Source organism: Cajanus cajan, chromosome 9 (assembly GCF_000230855.2).
Source record: "Cajanus cajan strain Asha chromosome 9, NIPB_CcT2T_4, whole genome shotgun sequence".
In the NCBI taxonomy this organism is placed as follows: Eukaryota; Viridiplantae; Streptophyta; class Magnoliopsida; order Fabales; family Fabaceae; genus Cajanus; species Cajanus cajan.
In genome coordinates this window covers 49,720,530-49,744,548 of record NC_138525.1, presented here as the reverse complement: position 1 = coordinate 49,744,548, position 24,019 = coordinate 49,720,530, and the positions used below count along the sequence as shown (strand labels likewise).

The 24,019-nt window shown below is 34.9% G+C and overlaps 3 protein-coding genes across 5 annotated transcripts; all 3 read right to left on the bottom strand.

Annotated features, from left to right (window-relative positions):
* Window positions 1-1,979: 1,979 nt before the first annotated feature.
* LOC109805097 (endo-1,4-beta-xylanase 1) lies at window positions 1,980-7,785 on the bottom strand. Of its 2 annotated transcripts, XM_020367058.2 has the most exons (8): window positions 7,521-7,785; window positions 6,778-6,943; window positions 5,745-6,112; window positions 5,497-5,653; window positions 4,941-5,293; window positions 4,579-4,756; window positions 3,882-4,418; window positions 1,980-3,324 (listed from the first exon to the last, which is right to left on the bottom strand). In XM_020367058.2, the coding sequence occupies exons 2-8, from the start codon at window positions 6,859-6,861 to the stop codon at window positions 2,209-2,211; spliced, it is 2,793 nt and encodes a 930-aa protein (XP_020222647.1). In that variant the 5' UTR covers window positions 6,862-6,943; window positions 7,521-7,785; the 3' UTR covers window positions 1,980-2,208. The 2 variants fall into 2 exon arrangements, with proteins under 2 accessions (XP_020222647.1, XP_020222650.1); XM_020367061.2 differs by lacking the exon at window positions 6,778-6,943 and having other exon boundaries at window positions 7,521-7,784.
* Window positions 7,786-9,051: 1,266 nt separating this feature from the next.
* On the bottom strand, window positions 9,052-11,741 carry LOC145952137 (uncharacterized). The gene is made up of 6 exons (XM_083064368.1): window positions 11,367-11,741; window positions 10,656-11,045; window positions 10,167-10,397; window positions 9,743-9,983; window positions 9,438-9,625; window positions 9,052-9,324 (listed from the first exon to the last, which is right to left on the bottom strand). The coding sequence occupies exons 1-6, from the start codon at window positions 11,739-11,741 to the stop codon at window positions 9,052-9,054; spliced, it is 1,698 nt and encodes a 565-aa protein (XP_082920494.1).
* Window positions 11,742-12,581: 840 nt separating this feature from the next.
* Window positions 12,582-20,399, bottom strand: LOC109805208 (Pseudouridine synthase family protein). 2 transcript variants are annotated; one of them, XM_020367220.3, is made up of 10 exons: window positions 20,128-20,399; window positions 17,292-17,618; window positions 16,425-16,496; window positions 16,082-16,240; window positions 15,907-15,954; window positions 15,741-15,821; window positions 14,971-15,087; window positions 14,736-14,837; window positions 14,464-14,622; window positions 12,582-13,140 (listed from the first exon to the last, which is right to left on the bottom strand). In XM_020367220.3, exons 2-10 carry the CDS (start codon window positions 17,616-17,618, stop codon window positions 12,766-12,768), a joined length of 1,440 nt encoding a protein of 479 aa, XP_020222809.2. In that variant the 5' UTR covers window positions 20,128-20,399; the 3' UTR covers window positions 12,582-12,765. The 2 variants fall into 2 exon arrangements, with proteins under 2 accessions (XP_020222809.2, XP_029128553.2); XM_029272720.2 differs by lacking the exons at window positions 17,292-17,618; window positions 20,128-20,399 and adding an exon at window positions 16,923-17,251.
* Between the last annotated feature and the right edge of the window lie 3,620 nt (window positions 20,400-24,019).

Below are 24,019 nucleotides of genomic sequence, written 5' to 3'. Positions count from 1 at the left end.
AATTTAATTAAACATAATAAATAATATTTTAATACATATATAAAAATTAATAATAAAATTTACACAATTAATTTAGTGCATATAAAAAATATTAAATATTAAAAGTAACGAAATTAATAATTTGATGCATGACTGTTTCTTTAACTTGTAAGAATAGTTTGTCTTCTCTATTATTTATTCAAAGAATTAGGTCTAAAAAATATTATTTTTAAAATCATAATCAAGATTACTTATTAAAGAGTATTTACTTAAGTTTAAACAATTTGCTATACCATGTAATGTAATCATACTTTAATGAGAATTATACTAGTTAACACTTACTTATAAATAAGATATCCTGCAAGCACTTCCATTAAAATCGCTGTTTGTTCATGTTTTGTGCTATTTTTAGGCATTGCAAACTGTTAATCATTGACATTTGCAATAGAAAATCGATAAAATTTTTGTTAACTAAAGCATTTAGCTGTTTATCTTTGGCTAACACTGTCAATCGTGTGTATGAACATAAAATCACAGTTACGTACAGCTCCCAATATTCTTCAGAAAGCATGCAGTGAAAGTCAAAATATGAATCTATTCCTTTTTGTGTGTGTGCGCATATTTCTTGGCAGATATCAAAGATTAATTCTATTTAAACATGAAAGTCAATGAAGTGAATTTTATCACTTTCAACATAGTTTTTCATTAGTTTATCGGTTTGATATATCATTTAATCTATGAACTTTATAGGATTTTTTAATTAAGTATTTAAATTAAAAATTTATAATCAAATACTTTATCTTTTTATATTTTTGTCATTTAGTCCTTAAAGTTAGAAATTTATTTACAATCCACAAAATTTTACAAAATATTCTTAATATACATTGATGATAATACGGAATAATAATCGTATATAATTGTCTAGATATTTAAATATTAAAAATATTTTGTAAAATTTCACGGTTTGTAAATAAAATCATAACTATATTGACTAAATTAAAAAAAAAAAAAAGTAATTACAATTTTTTTTTTTATTTAAGTACCTAATTGAAATTTTTCAAAACATGGATCAACCGATAATATTAAACCTAGTATATTTAAGGGGCATAACTATTTGATAAATTACGTAAAACATTTTTAATCAAGTATGTTCTTTATTTATAATTAAATGAAATTTAGATAGGAAAAAATCATTTGACATATAGTAAAAGATAAATAGTACATTTTTCCAAAAATAAATACAGTAATCAAAACCAACAACCTTAAGATATTAGGATTAACTTTTCGAAAGGAATATATTGGAAGTGTGAGTTGAAAAGAAAAAGGTTAGAAGTCTTAATAAAATTATACCTCTTACATAGTGTTTAGTTGGAGAGGTTTTTATTCAATATTTTTTTGTTTGGTTTAATTTTTAAGAAGAAAATAGATTAGAGAAGAGAAAAATCCTTCTTCATCTAATTTTACTCTCCTTCAATATTAAGGAGATTTGTAGGGGAATGAATGTATTTTAGAATATTTTTTAATATAATGTTTAAAATTTCTTTACATGTGATTTTAAATTCAAAATTATAAGGAAATTAAGATAAATTGATTTTAAAATCTTTTCTCTTCTTAGTTGAACAAAAATTTGAAAGGTAAAATAGAATATTAAAATTTAAAATTTGTTTTATTTAAGTGCATCTATGTAATCTAGAGAGCATTTTTAACACTTTCCTTTTTGTGGAAGCAACCTTTTATATTTTTTATTCTTATGCTAAATCCAAAAAATCTAAAATTAAAAGCAACCAATATAGTAATAGAATGACCTATAAAAATACGATTGATAACATATAATTTATAAGTTCAAACACGTATCACTTTGAATACGATTGATTGCTTGAGATGTTCAATTCTTGATGAGAAATGAATATATTGAAGATCTCACATTAATTAATATATAAGTGAAAAATAATTATCATCTTACAAATTAGTTTTATAAAGTTAAGTTAGGATTCAATTCATTTTCTAAAAAAGTTCAATCACGAATCACTTTTCATTTATTAATTTAGTTCTTACAAGTATATTTATAATAAAGTGAGATAATTTTTAAGTGTTGAGATTTTGTGCAGTTGTTCAGACAACTCAAATCCCAACAGTTTTACATAACATTACACCACCAACATAGTGTTTCAGCCAACCCGAGGATATATATAAAAGTAGTGATATTATTTCTGGGATGAAGCAGCATGCTTATAAATCAATGGATACCACAAGTGGCGAGTCACCTTTGTCAAGCACAAATGTCTTGGAAATCTTCTTTGTTGGGGTCACAACTTGCACATTGTATGTTCCATGAAAGCCTCTGAAGTTGTATTGACCTTGCTCATCAACATGGCCACGGCTGTGAGACAGCCACTCTTGCTTCAGAGCTAAGAACCTTTTCCCAGCTTCATTGATGTCACCTTCAGCATTCACCAAGTGTGCATTGTCCCTACTCATAAACAACTCCCAAAATCCCCACAGCATTATGCCTTCCACAGCAGGATGAGCCATTGCTTCACGTAGCATAACTTCGAGATCATCTCCTCTAACATATTCATTGATGGAAGACACATCAAGCTCAGTAAACCATATAGGTAGGCCAAGAACACCTAACTTGTCAAGTGAAGAAGAAACAACAGGCCCTATTGGACTGTCTATGTGGCCTTGAATTCCAATTCCCCCAACTGGGGCACCTTGCTCTTGCAAATCAAGAATATGATGGATGTACTTATCTGGACATGATTTGGTGTCGCATCCGTCTTCAACATGGTAATCATTCACAAACAATGTAGCAGAAGGGTCTAGTTGGTTTGCAGTCTTGAACATGTTTGCCCTTATATCCTTTCCTAGCCTGTCTTGGTAGAATGAACCATGCAGCATTTCGTTGTTAACATCATAGTGACTGAACTTGCCCTTGTAGCGAGTCAGCAGGCCGTTTAAGCGGTTTTGGACTGCCGTCATCAAGTCATTGTTGTTCAGTGATTTGACCCACTGCTGAACGGTTCCATCCACTTCCCAGAAGATACAATGACCTCTAGTTTGTATCTTGTGCTTCTGACACAAGGTTAACAGATCATCAGCATCCTTGTAATTCAAATTCCCTTGTTGTGGCTCAGTCCAATACCACTTCAACTCGTTTCCAAACACAGCCCAGTTAAAATGCTTCGCCATGAAGTCAACAAAGTCTTCATTGTCAATGTTTGTTCTACTGATGCATGATCCAATTGGGAAATCATTCTGTGTTTGTCTAACTTGAACTGAGGTGTTAGCATAGCTGCCAGAGTCCAGCCCAGAGAATTTCAGGATAACATCACGTTTACGGATCTGCAGTGCAGAAAGTCAATATCAACAATATTATATAAAAATAATGCAAAGCATCACGTATCCTATCAATGAAGAATGGATCATGTAATATAAAGAGAAGGCGATACAGTCTGAAATATACTCGGCATCATCTAACATTTATTTACTGCCATGGAAAATTTTGATTTGTTCACGAGAAAAATTATGCTTTTTAATAATCTTAGGCAGATTTTAGAGACAAAGCAATTCATGAAATATGTGAGTTAGATGGTCATACAGGACATAAAACAGGAAGGAGGTAAAACAATGAAGTATCACACATCAATCTACATTTACACTGGTTAATGAGTGGTAAATTAGTTAATCTATATACTGGCACCATGCCTATGCGTCAAACTCTAGGATATTATCTGCGTATCACTTGTTTTCTCTTTATATTGGGGGATGGCCAAAGGGTGTTAACCAAATGCTGCTTATTTAAACTACTTCAAGTGCAAGGCAAGTTGGGAACATTCCACAAGTATCCGAAGCTATTCTCTAACACTAATAATGAGATATAGAGGAAAACTTTATGTCACCTTATCTGTTTGGATCTTTAAATATCTAAATCTTGCATGTCTATCCACGGGAAAAATTTGAAGTCCAGCTACCATTAAGTCCACACCAGAAGCAGGACCTTGGACATAAACCATAACCTTTGATGGCTGCTTTTCAATTCTAAAAGATCCACCAATTTCATGCCACATGTCATCATAAACCTCAGTTTGTCCTCCATTGACCCACTGATTGTCCACACCAAGGGCAACATTCACATTCTGTGGCCCTGATGCTCCTGAGCGAATCCGGACCCAAGCAGACACTTGATAAGTCACAAATAGTTTCACTTTATCAGTGATTACCTGAGCAGGACCCATCCATGTCTGTGTTCGATTAGTTACAAGGATGTAGCGCCCACTTAGGAGTTCATGAGGACCAAGAGAATCTCTTGCCATTGGTGGAATTATATGTGGAGAGCCAGTTTTAACACTTAAAGTGCAATTGCCAAGGGGAAACCAACCATTGGTGTTATCAGCCAGACTGCTGTTCTCAATTATATTAACACCAAAAGCAACATTCTGCAAAACAAAATCACTGTTAGGAGCTTGCAACATAGAATTGGAAGCACAACTAAAGTACATTAAGGCAACACTTAATGCTTGTTTCAATCAAATTTTCAGAAAACACTAACCATAATTTTATTAAAGTAATTTTAAAAAAATGCTTCAAAAGTCCAACCTTTACATCAGGTGGGGTTGAAGGAGGTGTTTTAGCTGCATGCTTTAAAACCAAATTATTCAGAAGAATGTCAGTGCTTGGAGGGGGCCCTTCCAAATAAAGGACTACTTTTGATGGAGAACCATTTAGAAGGAATTTTCCCTGCATTGTAACCCAATCTTTATCTGTTGCCTGCACACTTCAGAACACACCAGCTTTGTTCAGCAATTGGAAGAAATGTTAAAGGAGAATACTAATACCATTATATCACTAACTCATCAAAATTCTTTTTTTGTTTATCAAGATTCAAGAATAATAAACAGAAAGTCACATGCCTCAGTCTATGCGAAATACAGTGATAGGAAAGTAAGGCTGAGACTAACCTTGCAATGCCTATATATTGCTCTCGAAGATCCGGTGTTTGGACCCACAAAGTAGCCCGTACATCAGCAGTAGAGACATTGTTTCCAAATATTCTAACTAAAGCAGTGACCTCATAGGCCAGCTTGCGCTGCACGCGTCCAGTGATCTCTTGCTGAATTCCATTCCAGTTCTGTGTGCGTTCTGTTGCAGATGCAAAGAATTTCCCAGACTTGGGAACAATTTTCCCACCATTCATGGAATCGTGCAACATAATCTTGCAGCCTCTTCCAGACCAGTTATTCAGGCCATCATCAAATTGGGGGTTAATGATGATATTGTCATCTCCAGCTGAAACACATCCTGTGCTTGTGGCCTTTCAAAATAAGAGAAAAAAGGCACGAGTTAGTATGTTGAAAACATACAACTAAACAGTTAAACTAGCACAAATTTATTGCAATTTCAATCTAACTACAGAAGAAGTAATAATCAACGCACAAGCATTACCAGTAATACTTTGCCAATATGTACAATTGCATAAAAAAAACAACATTACATAAAATCAATTTCATGATTTACATTATTGTTTGAACTGGAACAGTTGATCTCTACTGATCGTATAAGCAGGTCAACTCCAGGAGCAGGTCCTTCCAAATAAAATATAACCCGATCAGGCATTGTTGACAATGAGAATGTCCCTTCCAACTTTTCCCAGCTATCTTTATTAACAGAAGTTCTGTAGAAAATAATGGCAAGCATGTAAGGACATTTTCCTCAATTTCTTTGAAACAAGGAAGAAGTTACCATGAAATCACAATATTTCATACCTTCCAATGAACAAGTAACTAGTAGCTGAATTGTGATATTCTAGTTTCAGAGTAGCTAGAACATCACTGTGTCCCTGAGAAAGCCCGGATACACCCACACAAGCCGAAACTGTGTAAGTGGAACCAATGGAAATTCTGTCTGTGATGTCTTGCTCAAGGCCTTGCCAGCATTCCTTTCGGTCAGTAATAACAGCATAATTGCCATCAGACTTCATTGAAGTTCCTCCTTGAGTACCTGTTTCAGCTGAAATTACATAGCCATTGCAGTTATTGAGATGCCATGAGTTCAGCCCACTACAGAAGTCATGATTAATTAAAATATTAGCAGTCTTGTTGCCACTTGGATCAGAGGAGTTTCCTGCCATGATCTGTCAAAGAAAACAATATAAGAAAACAATTGGAGCTAAATGTCTAGAAGAAACTCTGTGCATGGTTGATACAGTTGTTATGTGCTTAACATATTGAGAAGAACTCTCCCAAGTCCCATCTGTTGCCTTCCATAAATAGTGCAGAAAGAGGAGGCAAGGAATTGAATCAGTCCCACTATTTAGTTCATATCAGATTTTTTCTGCAGGCTAGTTTTATTTATTTTATTTTGCCTTGAGAATACACAAGAATGTCTCATTTATTTCTACTTCATTAAACTAAGGTTCCATTTAATTGGTTTCAGCACTAGTCCTTGTTAGTTTGCAACTCACAAACATCTAACACATAATACTTTGCATAAATGTATACATTATTAAATCTAATGCAAGAAAACTCGACAAGGCAAAAATTAAGTTCAGAAACGGAGCTAGAAATGGACATCTGAGAGGCATGATCTCAGTTCCATCCATTTGTGAGGCTACCATGTTCTACAATGTGGCTAATGTAGGACCTTTGTAATAAAGAGAATAAGCTAATCAAGGTGTGCTAAAGCAAAATTCGAAAGGTGCGAGAAATTCATCACTAAAGAAATATGAATCACTAAGCAAACACAATGTGAATGACTTTTGACACAGAAAGAAAGAAACAACCCTCAGGGCTAAGGTACCTGAGACTGAGGTTGGTTGTGCTTCCGGTGAGAGTTAAACTTAGAGATTCTTCTTGTGAAGCAGCAGCAAGAGAACCTCTTCATTATATACCCTCTTGCTCAGCAAATTTGTGAGTGAAGGCTACGGATAACACGGGCCAACCACAAAATTTCCCTCCCACAGATCCTTCATTTGGATATATTATTATTATTATTATCATTATCCAAACTTTGGGATCAAATGAATTTCATAAACAATCAAATAAACCCAATACCCGGAAAAAGAAAAAAAAATCTTCAATTTCTATTTTTCCCGTTCCTGGCCCTGTACTTTTTGCTTTGTCTTGCAGTTTAGTAATGCTTGAATTGGAATGGAAGCCTAAGTAAGAATGAAAGATGCTTTGGTTCCTTAATTTAATGTAAAATATGAGATCCACTAGGATGAGACTTGGATTGCAAGATTTTGCAGTGTTAGGTGGAAATGGCTTTTCCATTCATATTCCATACGTACCACATAATTGGTCCAATTTCCTACGTATATGTATAAACATACAAACTTGAATTGAATAGCACCAGAGAGTAAAACTACTGCCACTACAAGTATAAACACTGTCTCTAGAGCACCTTGCAACATTGAAATTAAAAGAAATGTTTACATGGGTAGTAAATTTACAATAGCTGGTACATTGTGAATATTTGGAATTATGCAGATATAAATGAAAAAGAATTGGTGGAACTATTAGACATAGTGGCTGATACCTTACCTAAATCAAAAATCACTACTTTTATGTCTGTTTCCGGTCCAGTCCGGTCCGACAAAAAACCAACGGTTCGTGCGATTACAACATCGTAGTTAGTGAAAACAGAAACAACAGTGTTTTACGGTTTGAGGATTTGGGAGGAGTCGTAGAGTGGTAGACAAGAGAACTTAACGACACTGTACGTGAGAAGTATAAGGGATCTAATGGGCCAAACCATAACATAAGAATCTCCTGTCAGAATTAGATCCAAGATGCTAAACAGAGTGTATGTGTATGTTATTGACTCATACTATTCGCTGGTAAGTACACATATATTAATTATTTTTTATTAAAATATTCATGATTAAAACATGTTGTTTTGACTTGATAAAATATATTAATTATAGATTCTTTAAAAGATATGGTTTTAATTAATTCAGAAAATAAATAATATTAATTAAAAAAGTAGTTTTAGAAAAATATAAAAATAAAATAAGTTTATTATCATTAATTAAATTAATGTTTTTTCATTTCTTTAAATTTACATTATTACATCAATGAAAAATATAGACAAATATTATCACTTTTTTTTTTAAATAACCGATAATTTTATATGATTGCATTAAATAAATTTCATTTTAATCAGAAAAGGAATTTAAAATTTATGACTCTTTAGCTTCTTTTTCTTTCCCCTTAGTTGACACTCTTAAATTCCTCACTCCTAAAAAATTATCCTATGATATTAAAGTTTATTGGATAGTGGTTAAAATAAAGTAATTCACAAACAAAATAGCGGGCAGCCATACCTTTTTCTTCAAAGGATAAAAAATTTTAAACTGTTATTTCACAAAATATGACTAAAGTTTCTTATATCAAAATTAGTCAAAAGTAATTGAAATATTTAATGCTAGTAGATGAGCCATTCCTTTTCTTCATACCAGAAACGAAAGAGAGGACTTCAAAAGTAAAAAACTATGAATATAGTTAAAACGGTTTAGATACAAATAAATCTTATATCCATAAAATAAGAGAAGAAATAATAATTTATAAAACACATACATATTTTAATGAACTTTAATAATTGAGAGTTTTTTTTTTATTAAGAAGTTTTTTAAGTGATAATTAAAAGTAAAATTATAAAAGTTTAGATTTAAAGCGGACAATATCTCATCATAATAACTTTTATAAAATATTCTCATATAAATACCATAAAAATAAAAAACCATCAAAACCAAAATTTCATTCATGATTTTCTCATACATAGCCATGATTTTGAGACTTAGCCACTGTCAATCGTATGAAATGAAAGGAAACATGGATCAATGAAAACAACCTACACACCTTGTCCTTAATTCTTCGTCTCAGCTTCTTCCTCTCATAAAGTAGATTCTCGTCAGGATTCTACTTATTATGGCCCTGAAGAGAACCAAAAATGCCAAAGCAGAATTTTTTATTTTATTTTTTATTACATAAGTGTTAAAGCAGAAAGAAACCAAAACCCGAAAAACTAAAGAACAAAAAATATAATCATCATGGCTAGCTATTTCTAGCCAAACTATCTACGAAGCACACATGTCCCTGCAGTATCCTTCATGAGTAATTCCTTCATGTTCACAGGGGTTTCTTCCAAGATCACAATACCTTTAGATGATACCACACCTTTTTTAGCCAAAAAATCTGCACAAAAGTCTCCCTCTCGTAGGATATATATAACTTGACAGTTCCAATGTCTTGATATTAGCTCTTTAATCTTATCCAGCAGTACAACATACCTATGGTAATGTGAACTATCTCGTTGAAGCAATTGAACCACATATAAACAATCAGACTGAAACACACATGGGAATATCTGCGTTCCCAACATAGTGCGAGACCTCTCCACATGGCCACAAGTTCTGCATGGAGGTTATTACTAATTCCAATACTACCAAAGAATCCAACCATGAACATACCCGTATTATCACGAGCTAGGCCTCCCACACCTGTTACCCCTGGGTTTGTTAACACACTCCCATCAACATTTATTGCAACCCAATCTCCTTCCTTTGTTGTCCACCTCATCAGATGAGTACTCCTCTGCTGCCATATAATCCCTTGCACAAGTTCACCTCCATAAGCTCTCCTAATAGCTGAGCACTATGTGCTAACCCAAACCTTTAAATTAGCCACCTTATCCAACTTTCCATTAAAGACCATATTATTTCTTGATCGCCAGATAACTCAGAGTAACACCGGAATGATGTTACCTTGTTCCTCTACCAAACACTTCAGCCATTCCTTGATCTTTTCTGAACCTGCAGGTGGGTGAGGTTTACACAAACCAAGAGTACTCCAAAGTGCACTAGTTCGCGGGCAATCCAACAAATAATGCAGAAGAGTTTCCTGTTGAGCATTACACACTGGACAATTACTATTATCGATGATACCCCGATGGACCAGAGCCTCCCTAGTTGGCAACGCTTCATGGCAACTTTGCCATAAGAAGAACTGAATTGAAGTTGGTAAGCAGGTTCACCAAATCCAAACCCAATCCATTTCCTCAAGCTGATCAGATTGTCGTCGAAATAGTCATGTATATGCACTCTTGACTGAATACAATCCTGTCAATTCTGTCTTCCAAGTCCAAACATCCCTAACGTTCTCAGATGACATCTAGTTCACCGCCATTACTTCCAAACCAATATCATCTGGTATTTGGGTCGCAAGCCTTCCAAGTTGCCAAACTCCATCAACATAGACATCTGCTACCGTGAGTTCAGCATCACTAATGTGAAGCCATGGGACACGCGTCCCCAAGGGCTTCTTTGATAGCCAAAGGTCCGACCAGAAACTGCATTTACCATTTCCAAGTTTCAAACTAAATCCCTCTTGCAACCAAGACATGGCTTTCCTAATTGCATTCTACACATTCGAACCAGGCTTCATACTTGCCATAAACAAATTAGTATTGCCAACATATTTCCTTGTAAGCATTTTTACCCACAGCTTCTGACTACCTTGAAGGAGTTCCCAAATTAACTTGCCTAACATGGCAATATTTTGAAAGCGAGCTATTCGCACCCCGAGTCCCCCGTGCTTTCTTTCCTTGGTTACATGATGCCATCCGACCATATGCAAACCTCGACCACCCCCTCCCTTCCAAATAAAACCTTGACTAACTTTATCCAAATACTCACACACATACGATGATAACCACTGAATTTGCATGTGATAAGTTGGAAGAGAAGTCAAAACAGAATTAACCAACGTCACCCTTCTCGGTTTATTAAGTAATCTTCCTTTCCATGATGCTAGTCGTGATGTCACACGGTCAACAATCCCAGCATAGTCATCCCTTGAACCTCTTCCACTGGACAACCTAAAGCCCAAATGTTTATCCAACTTCTGCGTGAAGATGATACTCAAGCTTTTTGATAGCTCCTTCACCATGGATCTAGGAACTGCCCTTCCTGCCAAAGCTCTAAATTTCTCAATGTTCACCCTTAAACCTGAAAACTTATAGAACTCTTGCAATACCTTCTTTATTACCCGGGCCTGCGATTGCTTTGCCTTGGCAAAAAGAAGCACATCATCAGCAAAAAACAAATGTGAGATATGAGGGCCCTTCTTGGATATACAGATAGGCTCTTAGTGTCCCTGTTGTACCTTTTCAGAAATCATGCTCCCTAATCTCTCCATACACAACACAAACAAATATGGAGATAGAGGATCTCCCTGTCATAGCCCGCATCGAGGATTGAAAGCATCTGTCTTGCTCCCATTCCATAGCACCGAGATGGTTGTTGAAGAAATCCCATGCATAATAAGAGAAATTATCACCTTCGGAAACCCAAAAAGTTGTAGGGTATTCTTTAGAAAGTCCCAATTTACCCAATCATACGCCTTCTCCAAGTCTAATTTAAGTACCATAGACCCTTTCTTTTTCTTTGATTTGGCCATGTAATGCAACACTTCCTTTAGAATAATAGCATTGTCTGTTGTCCCTCGCCCAAGAACAAAACTGCTTTGAAGAGGGCTCACCATATCTGCTATATAAGGTTGTAATCTAGCAACTATGACTTTAGAGATCAGCTTATATACAACATTACATAAAGATATTGGCCGAAACTCGTTAATTCTTACTGGATGATCAATCTTTGGTATAAGAACTAATAAAGTTTCTGCTATCCTCTCATCAAAATGGCTAGTTCTAAAGGCATTTTCTACTAGCCTCCACACATCCTCTCTAACCACATTCCAGTACATTTTATAAAATATCGCTTGAAAACCATCAGGCCTAGCAACTTCTAACGGGACAAGCCTACCCTGCGACCCCTCTATAGAACAAAACAAGTTTCGATAATAATTAACCGCCTCGGTTTTCAACAATAAAGGCTCCGTACATGAAAGGTCGCAACAAAATAAAAAAGAATGCCACAGCAGAAGAAAAACGAAAGGATGGAAGTGAGAAGAGAGAGACTAGTATAACTAAGTTAATTTATGTTTTCAATGTCTTTGCATCTGCACATTTTCAAACTTGTAATAACGTGTTAGTTTCCCATGCTAGTGAAACTATAATGTAATTAAAGTTAAAATTACAAAAGCCAGAAGAAGGATGTGAGAGATGGTAGAGGAAGTGGTTTCACGCTTCCACTGTTGTATTTGCATGTTTAGTAACCTACATTACACAAATGACGTGCCGAACAATTTTTTTAGTTAATTTACCAAATTATCCTTTTCTGAGCCAGCTATTTAGGTAGGAAAAAAAATTTCCTAGTGTATCCAACTTAGAGTAATAAAGGATATTAGTACTAAAAGTTTAAAGTAGCATTTTTTTTTTGAATTTATAAGACTTTAATGTTTTTTCCTTTAACTATTTTTAGAAATTAAATTTAGTTTTAAACATGAACTTGTTTGAAAAACAAAACTTTTTGTGGGACTTGTTCTTTATTTGATCTGCTATTGAAAAAACTGGGATTGAGACTCCCAGACGAGTCTAACAACGTTCAGATTATTTTATAGCCTGCACCATATGAACAAATAAACAGCATTGAGTACACGAGAAATTCCTAAATCAGATATCGCCAATGCATGTCAAGAAGTGAATTCTGACAAATCATAAAAGTTTCAATTATATAATACTTCAATGTAATTAGACTTCAATCAACCTATGATACAGTAACATTGGAAATTTTGAACAGCAAAACACACTTTTGGCAAAACTATTAAATACTACTCGACACTAATTCTTTTCCCTTTAGTTAATTAACAATTGCATGTTGCACTTCTTTCAGACCAAATAAGATGACATAAGATTCCAACTAATTCTCATATGGGAAGGCATTGTTGCCACAAAGCGAAGAACATCAGGCTGCTCACGGAGTGAAGTGTGTAGTTCTTCTGAACTATTTTTCAAAACATGTAGAAACTTAGCAATGTTGGGGAGTACAAGTTCTCTGCAGTGAAGATGCAACAGAGGAACCTTCGATAAAACACTTCCCTTCTGAACATCTAGGCCTTCTGGCCTCCGCAACTTGTATGGTTTTCCAGTTGTTGGCTCAATATCAACTCGCGGCATTTGTTTCCATCGGCTGTGCACAAACCAACCATACTTATAGTCACCCACTATTGGTGTGCCAAGTGCTTCAGCACAATGGACACGCAACTGGAAATGAGGAGCAGAAATCACATGAACAAAGTCGCAATATATTAAAGCAGGAATTATTTAAATAAATAAATTTAAAGTTTATTTAAAGTTACCACATGAGTTGGGATTATTTTTGACCAAGTAAAAGATTCATCATGCAGTTAACAGATAACTGAGAATAATACGAGTAATACAAAAGATCTGAATCATGCCAAATATATCCAATCCTAATTATCCCGTGCCATGTGAATTATACAGAACTTGAGAATTATAAACTTCCTTGGATTTCTTTCTAGAAGTAATGAGGAACATACAATTATCTCGGTATCACAGATTCACAATAACTAAAATGCCATATGCTACTAGATATGAATTTATAACAATGATGATATATATACTCATTTTACATGCAACTTCAAATAGAAGACATAATAATAGTCATGGCCTCGAGAAATCAAGAACCAAATTGAAGAAATCATTTGATGTAAGGTGGAAATTTCATCCTTTTATCAGAAAGTAGGATTTGGAAACAGTTCATCTTTGATGAAAGACAAAGTAAACAAAATAATCAAGGAGGCATCTTTTAGATATTAGTAAAAAATTATAATTTAAAGTGAACAAGGAAAAAGTAGAAAGATGGAGTTGAAAAAAAAGGAAATTGTATTTGAAAAAGGATAAATAACTATGTTTAAAAAAGGAAATGATAATAATAATAATAATGAATAGGGAAACAAATATTTAGTATTTACAGATATTTTTTACCTTATCTTTGATATTTATGACAGTTAATAAACTTAAAATGTAATTTATAAGGTGCAATACATTACAATATCATAACCTAACACTCTTATTTATACTAATAATTAGGGGCGACCAAGCCCACTACCAATAAGTCTAATAATCTACCGAGTAGTGACCCTGACTCTAATTAAATACAGAAACAAATCAGGAAATATATCAGCACCGAGAAACAACTAAATTGCTTCCTCAAATAGATTACTCATGCTCTTATTTTCTTTTAAGTTGGATGGATGTTTAGATTAGAAGCCTTGCATCTATGAAAAGGCCAAGGAAAACCACCAACCTCAACAAGAATTTATAGTGGGATTACATATCAACCACTAGTGGGTTGCCTTGGAATCAAACCAAAGTCCTGGCATTGCAGGAGCGGAAAGTCAACCCAATGAACCACCCCCTCTTGGTGATTCCACAACATAGTCTAGAGATAATCTGAGTTAAAAATATCCCAAATATATTCCAACAGATGGAAATTGTGTTTACTCCCTCTCTTAACATGCAAAATTCTGTTGAATAGAGAAAAAACAACTGCTTCAAAGATACCTGATGCTTTCGGTAAGTAAGTGGACGCAGCTCAACCCATGAGCATCCATTTATTTTTGGACCAAGCACCCGATACTCAGTTACAGCCTCTTGGCGAGGTTCTACACTTGAATGGTGAGCTAGTATTACCCTCTCAGTCTTCCCATCATTTAGAAGTACCTGAAATGAGAAGGCACACTATCAACACACTAGAAGATAGCAACCACATTTAACATGTTATCACTGAATGTATACAAATAGAGAAGAAACTAAAAATGAGGGAGTTCGTAAACCTTAGAAAGAGGAGCATGAATTATGCCTTCCTTCTGCTTGGGAGTTCCTATGACTAATGCCCAATACCTCTGATACGTAGCTTCACATGCATCATTCCAAGCCTAAAATAGCCAATTAATGTTAAAACTCAAAAGAAAATATTAAGCTGATGTTGATAGTGTTCTCAAATATTCACTAACTAGTACCTAAACACTTCAGAAAATAGTAGTTCATTATATCATGTACATAAGGCACCTTACAAGAAGATTTTGCATTGTTAATGTTACTGAACAACCATTGTAGGTGAGAAACACTATCTTTAGTTCTCCCCAGTAAAAGGATGCCACTGCTCTCTCTGTCAAGACGGTGAACCTGAAAATGCCAAAAATAATTAAGTTCTCTTGTACTTTCAAATATGCATCAACCACTCCTAAGAAAACAGCTTCAGAGTCCAAATCAGATTAATATAGAGTAGAACAACTGAAGAATTAACTACTCAGAACCCCAAACTTAAGCACCATGCATGCACACAAAAATGACCCCAAACAGGACCCATAGCAAATTCCCTTCAATTAAAGCTAAAAAACAATTTGAAGAACAATATGTATCACATATGTGCCATTTCATATCTAATCAGGAGCTATAATGTTGGTTCGAACAATATGAACTACATTGTTTCGTATCTCTTTTTTGGAAGTGTAGTGTATCTCATTGTCTTGGTTTCAGTGATTGGACTATGCCTCAAACGAATCTGTTCCAGTTAATATTTGGCTTGAAGGTCTTTTCTCTGATGAGAAACCAGGACAAAGAGCCATGAAATTATCAAAACCTTTCCAAGTGACCACATGTTTTAATCTTTAAAAATGCAGGTGTTACCATATCTGTCTGAATATATATATATATATATATATATATATATATATATATATATATATATATATCCTTTTGTTACATGATTTTTCATTTACAGTCAAGTATAGACCAAATTGTTCCATTGTAAGGATGTAAAAAGAAGATTAGTTTACCAGTTTAGGACCCTCATCATAATCATAGGACAATGCTGCAGCTGCCAATGCATCCATGCTATTATGAACTGGCAAATTCCCCTAACAAGGTCATCAGCAAGAAATTAAAATCTCACAATAAAGTCAAAGTTAATTCCTGTAAATGTAAGAGAATAGACATTCAAACCTTAACCGGCAATTTTGGAGGTTTATTTAGCACAATAATAGCCGAGTCCTGAAATTAATAATACATTTGAGCACAATATGTAGTGAACAAAATATATTTCCATGCAATTTAACAATAAGAATAGTAACAGAAAACTGTAATATAAAATAGAGATGATATTCAATGAAAGCCATGCCTTGTAAATCAGAAGCCTTTGCAGATACTTAATTTCATCAGCATTTGGATATAATGTTCCACTTGGAATAGCATCATATCTTTTGGAAATCCTAGTCTCAGCAATAGATACAGGAACATGAACTCTGACACCACGTTTCATCACTTCATTAGGTCTAATCTGCAGTTAAGCTGTATAGTTGTAGTATTATTAAACCTAAAACAAATCATAAGCAATTGACTAAAATTTATTGTTGAAAAACAGTGTGAGAATAAAAGAGACAGACAAAGAGGGAATTACCCAAAATGAGGTTTTTTTTTCTTTCTAGAAAACGGTGAATTAATAGGATACATGACATGAATACCTTTCGCATGGGTTTCCTCAGCTCTTCTTTCTGAGTGGAAGAGTCATCAGCAACAAAGTCCTCCATTTGCACCTAGAATAGGAAATTATCAATATAGCCTGTAAATACACTTCTCAATTATCATATCTATATCTAACCATCATACATGAAATAAATATTATTTGATACAAAACGTAAATCTTGCTATCTTGTTAGCTGTTCCAATTTGCATAGTAAATAGAATTTTATGAGAATCTCCCTTGGAGTGTAGTACACCAACAGAATATTCAAAAGCATCATATATACGCATGCACTTTCTTGCTAAATCAGTTCTTCAAGGTGCCTCCAGGACCACCCAATTTAACTTTATGACCATCTTGCATATGATGTAAAGGAATTACAACAATTGGAATTTGGAAACAAACCAAGCCCTTAAGTTTAAGGTTAAATTAAAGTACAACCTGACTGAATATGAAAAGTAATTTCTGAACCACGAAAGGTTGGAGCAAATTTAGTTACTTAGAAACCAAGGCCAACTTCAAGCACAATATTTTGTAGAAAACGAAATTTATTTCTACCATTCATTCATCCTTTTTTCTGCTTTTATTGGAGGTGTAAGCACCAAGGTAGGTGATGGGGATGAGGGGTAAGTAGATGGCCTTGTAAAGAATTGCACCTACAATATTATAAATTTATAATCACTTGCTAATCCTGAAAGTCTTGACTCTTAATCTATGTTCCTCAAGGGCAAGGAGATTCAACCTCCTATTAATTCTACTAGAAAAAGTCATTACAAAAACTGTGTAAACAATTTAAGGCAATGTCAATAGATTAGGCAGCAGGGGAAAAAAGTGTCACTGTAAATACAATAAAATAGTAGATACTTACAAGACCCCCCCTGAAATGGGATTCAATGACAGAACCCCATGCGCCCTTGAAGTAATACTTAATCCAATTGACAGCAGTAACATGATCACGCAGTCGAGGACCACTAATTGAGCTCTTGGCAGGCAAGGGATGACCAGGAAAAGGTGGCAATGATAGTAGCTGTCTGGGTTTTGGACCTTCTTTGGGAGCATCCAAGCGAGCAATATTGTTTGAAACTCTGATTACTGGTTCAGCAGAAACAGGCCTTGGAGGCCGAATTCTAGAGTAGTGCCTCACTACAAACAACAGCCATGAGCAGATATTATTATTGCTCACATGATTCAACATCTGTGGCCAACAAAGAAAAACACTAGTTCATTAGCAGAAACAAATTTTTTTCATTAAAAAATCAAGATGGAAAATGTTTCAACAATAATCACATTCACAGCTACAATCAGAAAAAGTACAAAAGTTCTTGAACAGTTTATTGGGAAAAACTCAAGTCCCACATCGACTAGAGATTAGGCAATTGAATAGTATATAAGTGGAAAGCAACCCTCACCTTACAAGCCGGTTTTGTAGGGTTGAGTTAGGCTTAATCCACTATTCTAATATGGTATCAGAGCCATTTAGATCCACTTTAAAAATGGGCCACCCACCATTGATGCATGCCTCATAGGTATGAGGGGGTGCATTGGGAAAAACCCAAGTCTCGCCTATCCTAGATCATTAAAAAAAGGGTCACCCACCATTTATCCACGTACCAAGCCCAATAGTGCTGGACGTGAGGGGGTGTATTGGGAAAAACCCAAGTCCCACGTCGACTAGAGATTAGGCAATTGAATAGTATATAAGTGGAAAGCAACCCTCACCTTACAAGCTGGTTTTGTAGGGTTGAGTTAGGCTTAATTCACTATTCTAACACAGTTGAACCAGGAAAAATTGAGAAAAACACCAAGGATTTCATTGCTAGAGCTGTCAAATGGACCAACCCACCCACTCTAAACCCCATAGCCCATGAGGGCCAGCCAAAAGCCTATGGGGGAAAAGGACCCACAAAGACAGAAGCCTACATGAACTTATGCATTATTGCCAGTCCATGGGTCTGCTTGCTAAAAAACTAGCTGACTTTTAAACGGACTAGCTCTAGCACATTCCATGATTGATGTGTGTGCAAATTACACAATATCCTTGCTTGAATTGATTATTCAAACCTCACATCTTTATGCATATCAATCATCCTTAGCATCCATTTTAATGTTTTAAGTTCAGATAACTCAATTTTTAGGACTTCATTGAGTCTCATAATCATTATGGTACAGAAAGCAACAACAGAAGTAGTTAAGATCCATGATGTGATAGTTTACAATATCAGTTTCAATCTCAAGACATATAAAGTAGTATCTATAAAAAGTCAAGACAATAATGGAAAAGTTGAAGCAACCTATCCACACAGTAAACACCCACCTAACAGCTAACTGTCTTCAAATCAGTTTCAGAAAATTGTTACACATCAACAGCACTACTTAACTAAAAAGTAACTTATATGTTGTCAACACAAATTCTATATTATGGCACAAAATAATGAAAGCTTCTCTATAGGCACTACTAGGAAAATAAAATAAAATAAGTTTCTCCATAAACTAAAAGGAAAATTACACTAACCTCCTCCCTCGAAGTCTCTTTAAATGACACCTACCTCCCCTCTATTTTTTAAGTGAATATTAACCTCCCTTATTTATTTATCTAAGTGATACACACAACTGCATATAAAATAACACAGTTTGTGCAATTCTAACTCTAAAAGTATACCTTGCTTGCTATGCTTTCTATTTTACATCACACAACACATTGTAATTGTATTCTTCTCTTGCTCTATCTACACCACAACACCCTCATTTTAATCATTCAAAAGCAAAATTGCACAGCAAAATGAGGTCCCTAATCCTGTGTTCTTCCTATTTTTTCCTTTTCATTTACATAGTTGACTGTTTGATGAAAACCATTTTATTATTTTAGCTTTTCTCTCCCATATCAACCAAAAAGGGTTTGCTTTCTTTTGCGAGATATTTTTTTCAAAAAGGATTTTAGAAACATACCAACTTCAGGAAACCATTCGAGAGAACAGGCTGAGAATTTTATTTTTATCAAAACTGAATAAAAATGAGCGTTTTCACAAAAAAAAAAAAAAAAAAAAAAAAAAAAAAAAAAAAAAGAGGTAAAGGATTATATATAGTCTAAAGATGTGTGCATATACTTCTATTTTTCCCTTCTCTCATGTTAGCTAACAGAGTTAACCTAGGGGAAGTCAGTGGGTTTTAAAAAACTAGAGGGGACATCTGTGTCATTTAATGAGAGTTCACAGGAGGTGAGTGCAATTTCCTCTAAATTAAAATTAGCTAATACATAAGTTAATCCATTAAGGTAGGCCTAATGGTGGAAGTTGAGATAGTATGCACAGCGTCCTAAATTCGAGCTCTGCTCTATCATTGTAATTCCTCGTGATAAAGAAAGAGAGACTAGTGCATAAGCCAAATTATATAAGCTTTCTTGTATTAACTTCTCTAAAAGCTGATTTTTAATTATGGAGAACCTAATTTTAACCTCTTAAGAAACTTATTTCATATTTCATTCTCTCCTAAATGTTCTTATAGAAAACTTTTCCAAACAAACTTTAATTTAGTTTAAAACAACAACAAATCAAAGTAGAACGAAGCTTGAAACGGAGAACAGGAAAGCACTTGTAAACATCAGAGCCAACATCGCCACTGAAACCTAAAGATAAATCATCCATTTACGAGGCACGCTCCAATGGCCAGAAAATAAAGACATAACTCGGAATATTATAACAACATACCGCGGCTATATCAATGGCATTCGATTGAAATTTCAGATTCCAAACCAAATTCAACGAATCTTTCACTATTCTATTAGATCATGCTAGTAAGTCTGGGAGTATGATGACGAGTTTCAGCGTTATATCACGAATTAGGGTTCAGGACAACGCGGTTATTGCTGAGAGTACACGTTGCGTTGCGTCGCGGAGCGGTGGCCGACGCGGCGGAACCACATCGTCTGAGAGAGACGGTGGTTTTAGTCAAAAGGGTTTTATTTTTCAGGGTTTGGGTTTTGCGGAAAAAGTTAAATACGGGTGTTGATAATAATTGGGCTTTTTGCCAAATACACCCCCCGCCAAAGTAAACCTTTCCGAAAAATAGTTTTCAAGTATTGTTGAATTTAACAATAAGTTTAATTTTTTTTATTAAGAAAATAAATTTAATTTAATTGATATTGTTGACAAAAAAGAAATGAACAGCAGCATGACATGTTTTTTTTTTACAAATAATTGAATTTAACAAGGTTTAATCATCTCTTTGCCTATTCATTGTTTTTTAAGGTTATATAATTAAAAATATTTCATTTTACTCATTATACATATTGTTTAGAATATTTTTCTCTATAAATTAATGAACTTTACTTTTAGTCTTTAATAATAGATAGATAATAAGGACCAGAAAACAAAAAATAATATATGTAAGGACTAGAATAAAATACTGATTAAATTTTATAAAATTATAAAAATTAAAAGAATAATTAAATTATTTAATGATAAATTGTGGTTTATTCTACCAAAACACTGTTGATATTATAACGACCCGTATGGCCATCACACCCAACTCAACACACAGCACCACACGGACAAGAGCATATATATATAAAATAAAATATATACAATACGTCTAGTCTGGGGCTCAATGTACAAAATACATCCAAAATAGCCAAACTAGTGGCCAAAAATAACAAAACAACAAAAGAATAGCTCCATCTGTCAGCTGCAGACCTGCCTCTAGACACCAACCTATCCTTGCTCTGCTCCCATACAACGTATAATCGCAATCCAAACCACATGGAAACAACAAAGGGTAAGCTAGTGAAAAGGGTCAACATACATATATATAAATACATGAATGGTGGTAAACAGCTACAACTATCAGCACATCATTAGCATACAACTCATCACATATACAGCATAAATAGCAGTAAACACACAATGCGTCGTCACGCATATCAGCTAGATTTAGTTGCTTGTAAGCGGTATAGCTCGACCTTGTCCCTATACCGTGGTCGCTTTGTACACGTGTGCCTCGACCTTGCCTACACACGGGACCAACTAAGTACTTAGAGGAGAACAACACACTGACCACTCCAAGGGACAGCTTCCCAGGGAGGGTTTTCAATAAATTGGGTTCTAAGAGCACCACAGCTACCTCAATCCACACAATGGGATGAGAAATTTCGAAAATATCTCCTCTAGTCTTAGTGATCAACAGCTCAGCCTTACGACCTACAACAGCTCATATCAGCATGCAGCACAACACAACAATAACATCAATAACAGCATACGACACAGCTTAATAATATACAACATAGCTTAATGATTCACAGCACAGCTTAAACAACTTACAGCACAGTAATATTATAATTCAGCATTAACAGCACAACAATATTCATCAATTTCAGCTCAGTTTAGCTTATAACAACATATATCAGCTAACCTCAGCATATAACAACAAATACACATCCGCGCCCGGCACACTCATGGTTGTGCCCGGCGTGGCCCAACCAGAGAGTACTAGGGCTAAAATGCGCCCGGCGCAATACCAATTGTGCCTCGCGTGTTAGGAGGCAGAGACTCCAAAGATCCTCACACGCCCGGCGTGCCAAACCCGCGCTCGGTGCAGGGTAGACAGAGACCTCCCCAAGGTCTCACGCCCGGTGCAAAACTAATTGCACCCGACGCCACCTCTAGCAGAGACTCCCAAGGAGTCTCCACGCCTGGCGAGACGTAGTCACGCCCGGCGCAGCACCAGAAATCCCAAAAACATGTTACATACTGATATCGCGCCCAGCGCGGTCCAACCACGCCCAGTGTGGGCCATCCAGAGGCTCACATTCTCAAGCTCGCCCGGCGCACACACCCTTGCGCCAGGTGGGCTTGCCCAAATGGAGCCTTCTGGTGGTCACGCGCCCGACACCAAGAACTGCGCCCGGCGTGATACTTAGCAGCAACTCACCAAGTTCGAAAATCTTGCCCAAAAACTGCAAAAATCAACATATCCAGCACATGCAAACCAGCCAAAATGCCACATTTTCATCAAACATCAAGAAAAACACCTCATTTTCAGCATGCAACCATTAACAAGGAAAAATCCCCAAATTTCATCAAAACCCCAAAATCCCGAAAAACCCATTTTCTTCCATCTCAGCCAGCAATCAACCAACATCAAACCAACAATGAGTTTCTAAACTCATTTCCACACAAATCCAGCCAAAAACCTAGCTTTCCTTACCTCGGTAAAGAATTCCGAGCTCCGGGACAGAGAGAAGAAATGAAGAAGAAGAACGAGCGGAGAAACAAAACGGAGAAGGAGACTTCAGCTAGCTTCCAAACACCACTACACAAAACCTACTCAGCACCACCACCTAAGGTTCCAAAGAAAAGAGACCAAAGGTAAAGAGAGTGAAGAAGAGAAATGAGAGTGAGTGAGAATAGAGAGTTGAGAGGGAGAAATGAGAGACAAGCCACGGGTCTCACAGATATTGTATGCATGTATATTATTAACTGTTTGAATTGTTTATGACATACATATTTGATTAGATGGAGTATTTCGATGATGGTCAACAATCTCAAATAATCATATGTATTTGATTGATTAGATAGAGTAATTAATAATAGATGGAATATTTGGATAATGACATACATTTTTCATTCACTAAATTTAAAGCTAATCTTATTTATATTAGAGAGGAGGTATAATTACACCGATGTAACTTTTACTAAGTATTAGAACACTCAATAACTTTATATTAAATATGAATTTTGTAAATCCAGCTGTTAGATTTAAAGTTCTTTACTCTTAGATCATATATACAAAACTTTATATTAATCCAAGATCATTTAATACTTCATTTTTATAAAACAAAATTGACGTAATATATTCATTTCAAAATATACTAAAATATGAACACTTTGATTACCTTCAAGTTGTTGTTCAATTTTAACAAAATTTGATATACACATATAAAGTGATATAAACTTTCAATCTAACGGTTGGATTTACAAAATTCACATTTAATATAAAGATATTGAGTGGTGTAATATTTAGTAAAAGTTACACGGATGTAATTATAACCTCCTCTTTATATTATAATTGAATAATGATAGGGCCGGACATTCAATAAAACAATTAAGGTCAATGTCTAGAGCCTCCAAACTTATAAGGCCTCCAAATTTTTTTAATAATAGTATTGTTGATATAAATTAATTTTAAAAAAATTAAAAATATTTGAGAGAAGACCCAATATTTTATAAGATACATATCTTATATTTTTTATATCTCTTATTTTCTTATTATTAAAATTACTTAAAAGACCACAACCCCATTTATTAGTTTTTGTAAATGAAAAGTCACTCAACATTCAACAGTCCCTACTACTTACTTGTCTTTTACAGATGACAGATTTTCAACCTCTTTGTTTCCTCTCTAGTCTATCTCTTTCTCATTCTCTCTCAAATCTCATTCTCAATTCCTTCTTCGCGTCTAATTTGAGAGCTTGATTGGGAGTAATACGGTCCTACTCTACCTTTTTTCTTGGTTGATTCCTACTCTATAAAAACCAAGGAGTACAAAAAAGATTGCTAGACATAAACCCTAAAGCATATTATACTCCTTGTGGTTGTCATAATT

Bases quoted from the DNA above. Each gene is read 5' to 3' on its own strand.
- LOC109805097 (XM_020367058.2), bottom strand. From the start codon at position 6,861: ATGAAGAGGTTCTCTTGCTGCTGCTTCACAAGAAGAATCTCTAAGTTT. The intron at 6,113-6,777 runs GTACCTTAGCCC...TTTCTTTGACAG, and splicing joins ACAACCAACCTCAGTCTCAG to ATCATGGCAGGAAACTCCTC. The intron at 3,325-3,881 runs GTGACATAAAGT...TCTGCACTGCAG, and splicing joins TAAAGATCCAAACAGATAAG to ATCCGTAAACGTGATGTTAT.
- LOC145952137 (XM_083064368.1), bottom strand. From the start codon at position 11,741: ATGTACTGGAATGTGGTTAGAGAGGATGTGTGGAGGCTAGTAGAAAAT. The intron at 11,046-11,366 runs GTAAATTGGGAC...CTTTTTGCCAAG, and splicing joins TGGAGAAGGCGTATGATTGG to GCAAAGCAATCGCAGGCCCG. The intron at 9,984-10,166 runs GTAATGGCGGTG...ACTTCAATTCAG, and splicing joins CAGATGATATTGGTTTGGAA to TTCTTCTTATGGCAAAGTTG.
- LOC109805208 (XM_020367220.3), bottom strand. From the start codon at position 17,618: ATGTTGAATCATGTGAGCAATAATAATATCTGCTCATGGCTGTTGTTT. The intron at 16,241-16,424 runs GTATTCATGTCA...GCTTAACTGCAG, and splicing joins TGAGGAAACCCATGCGAAAG to ATTAGACCTAATGAAGTGAT. The intron at 14,623-14,735 runs GTTTACGAACTC...TTCTCATTTCAG, and splicing joins TTCATGCTCCTCTTTCTAAG to GTACTTCTAAATGATGGGAA.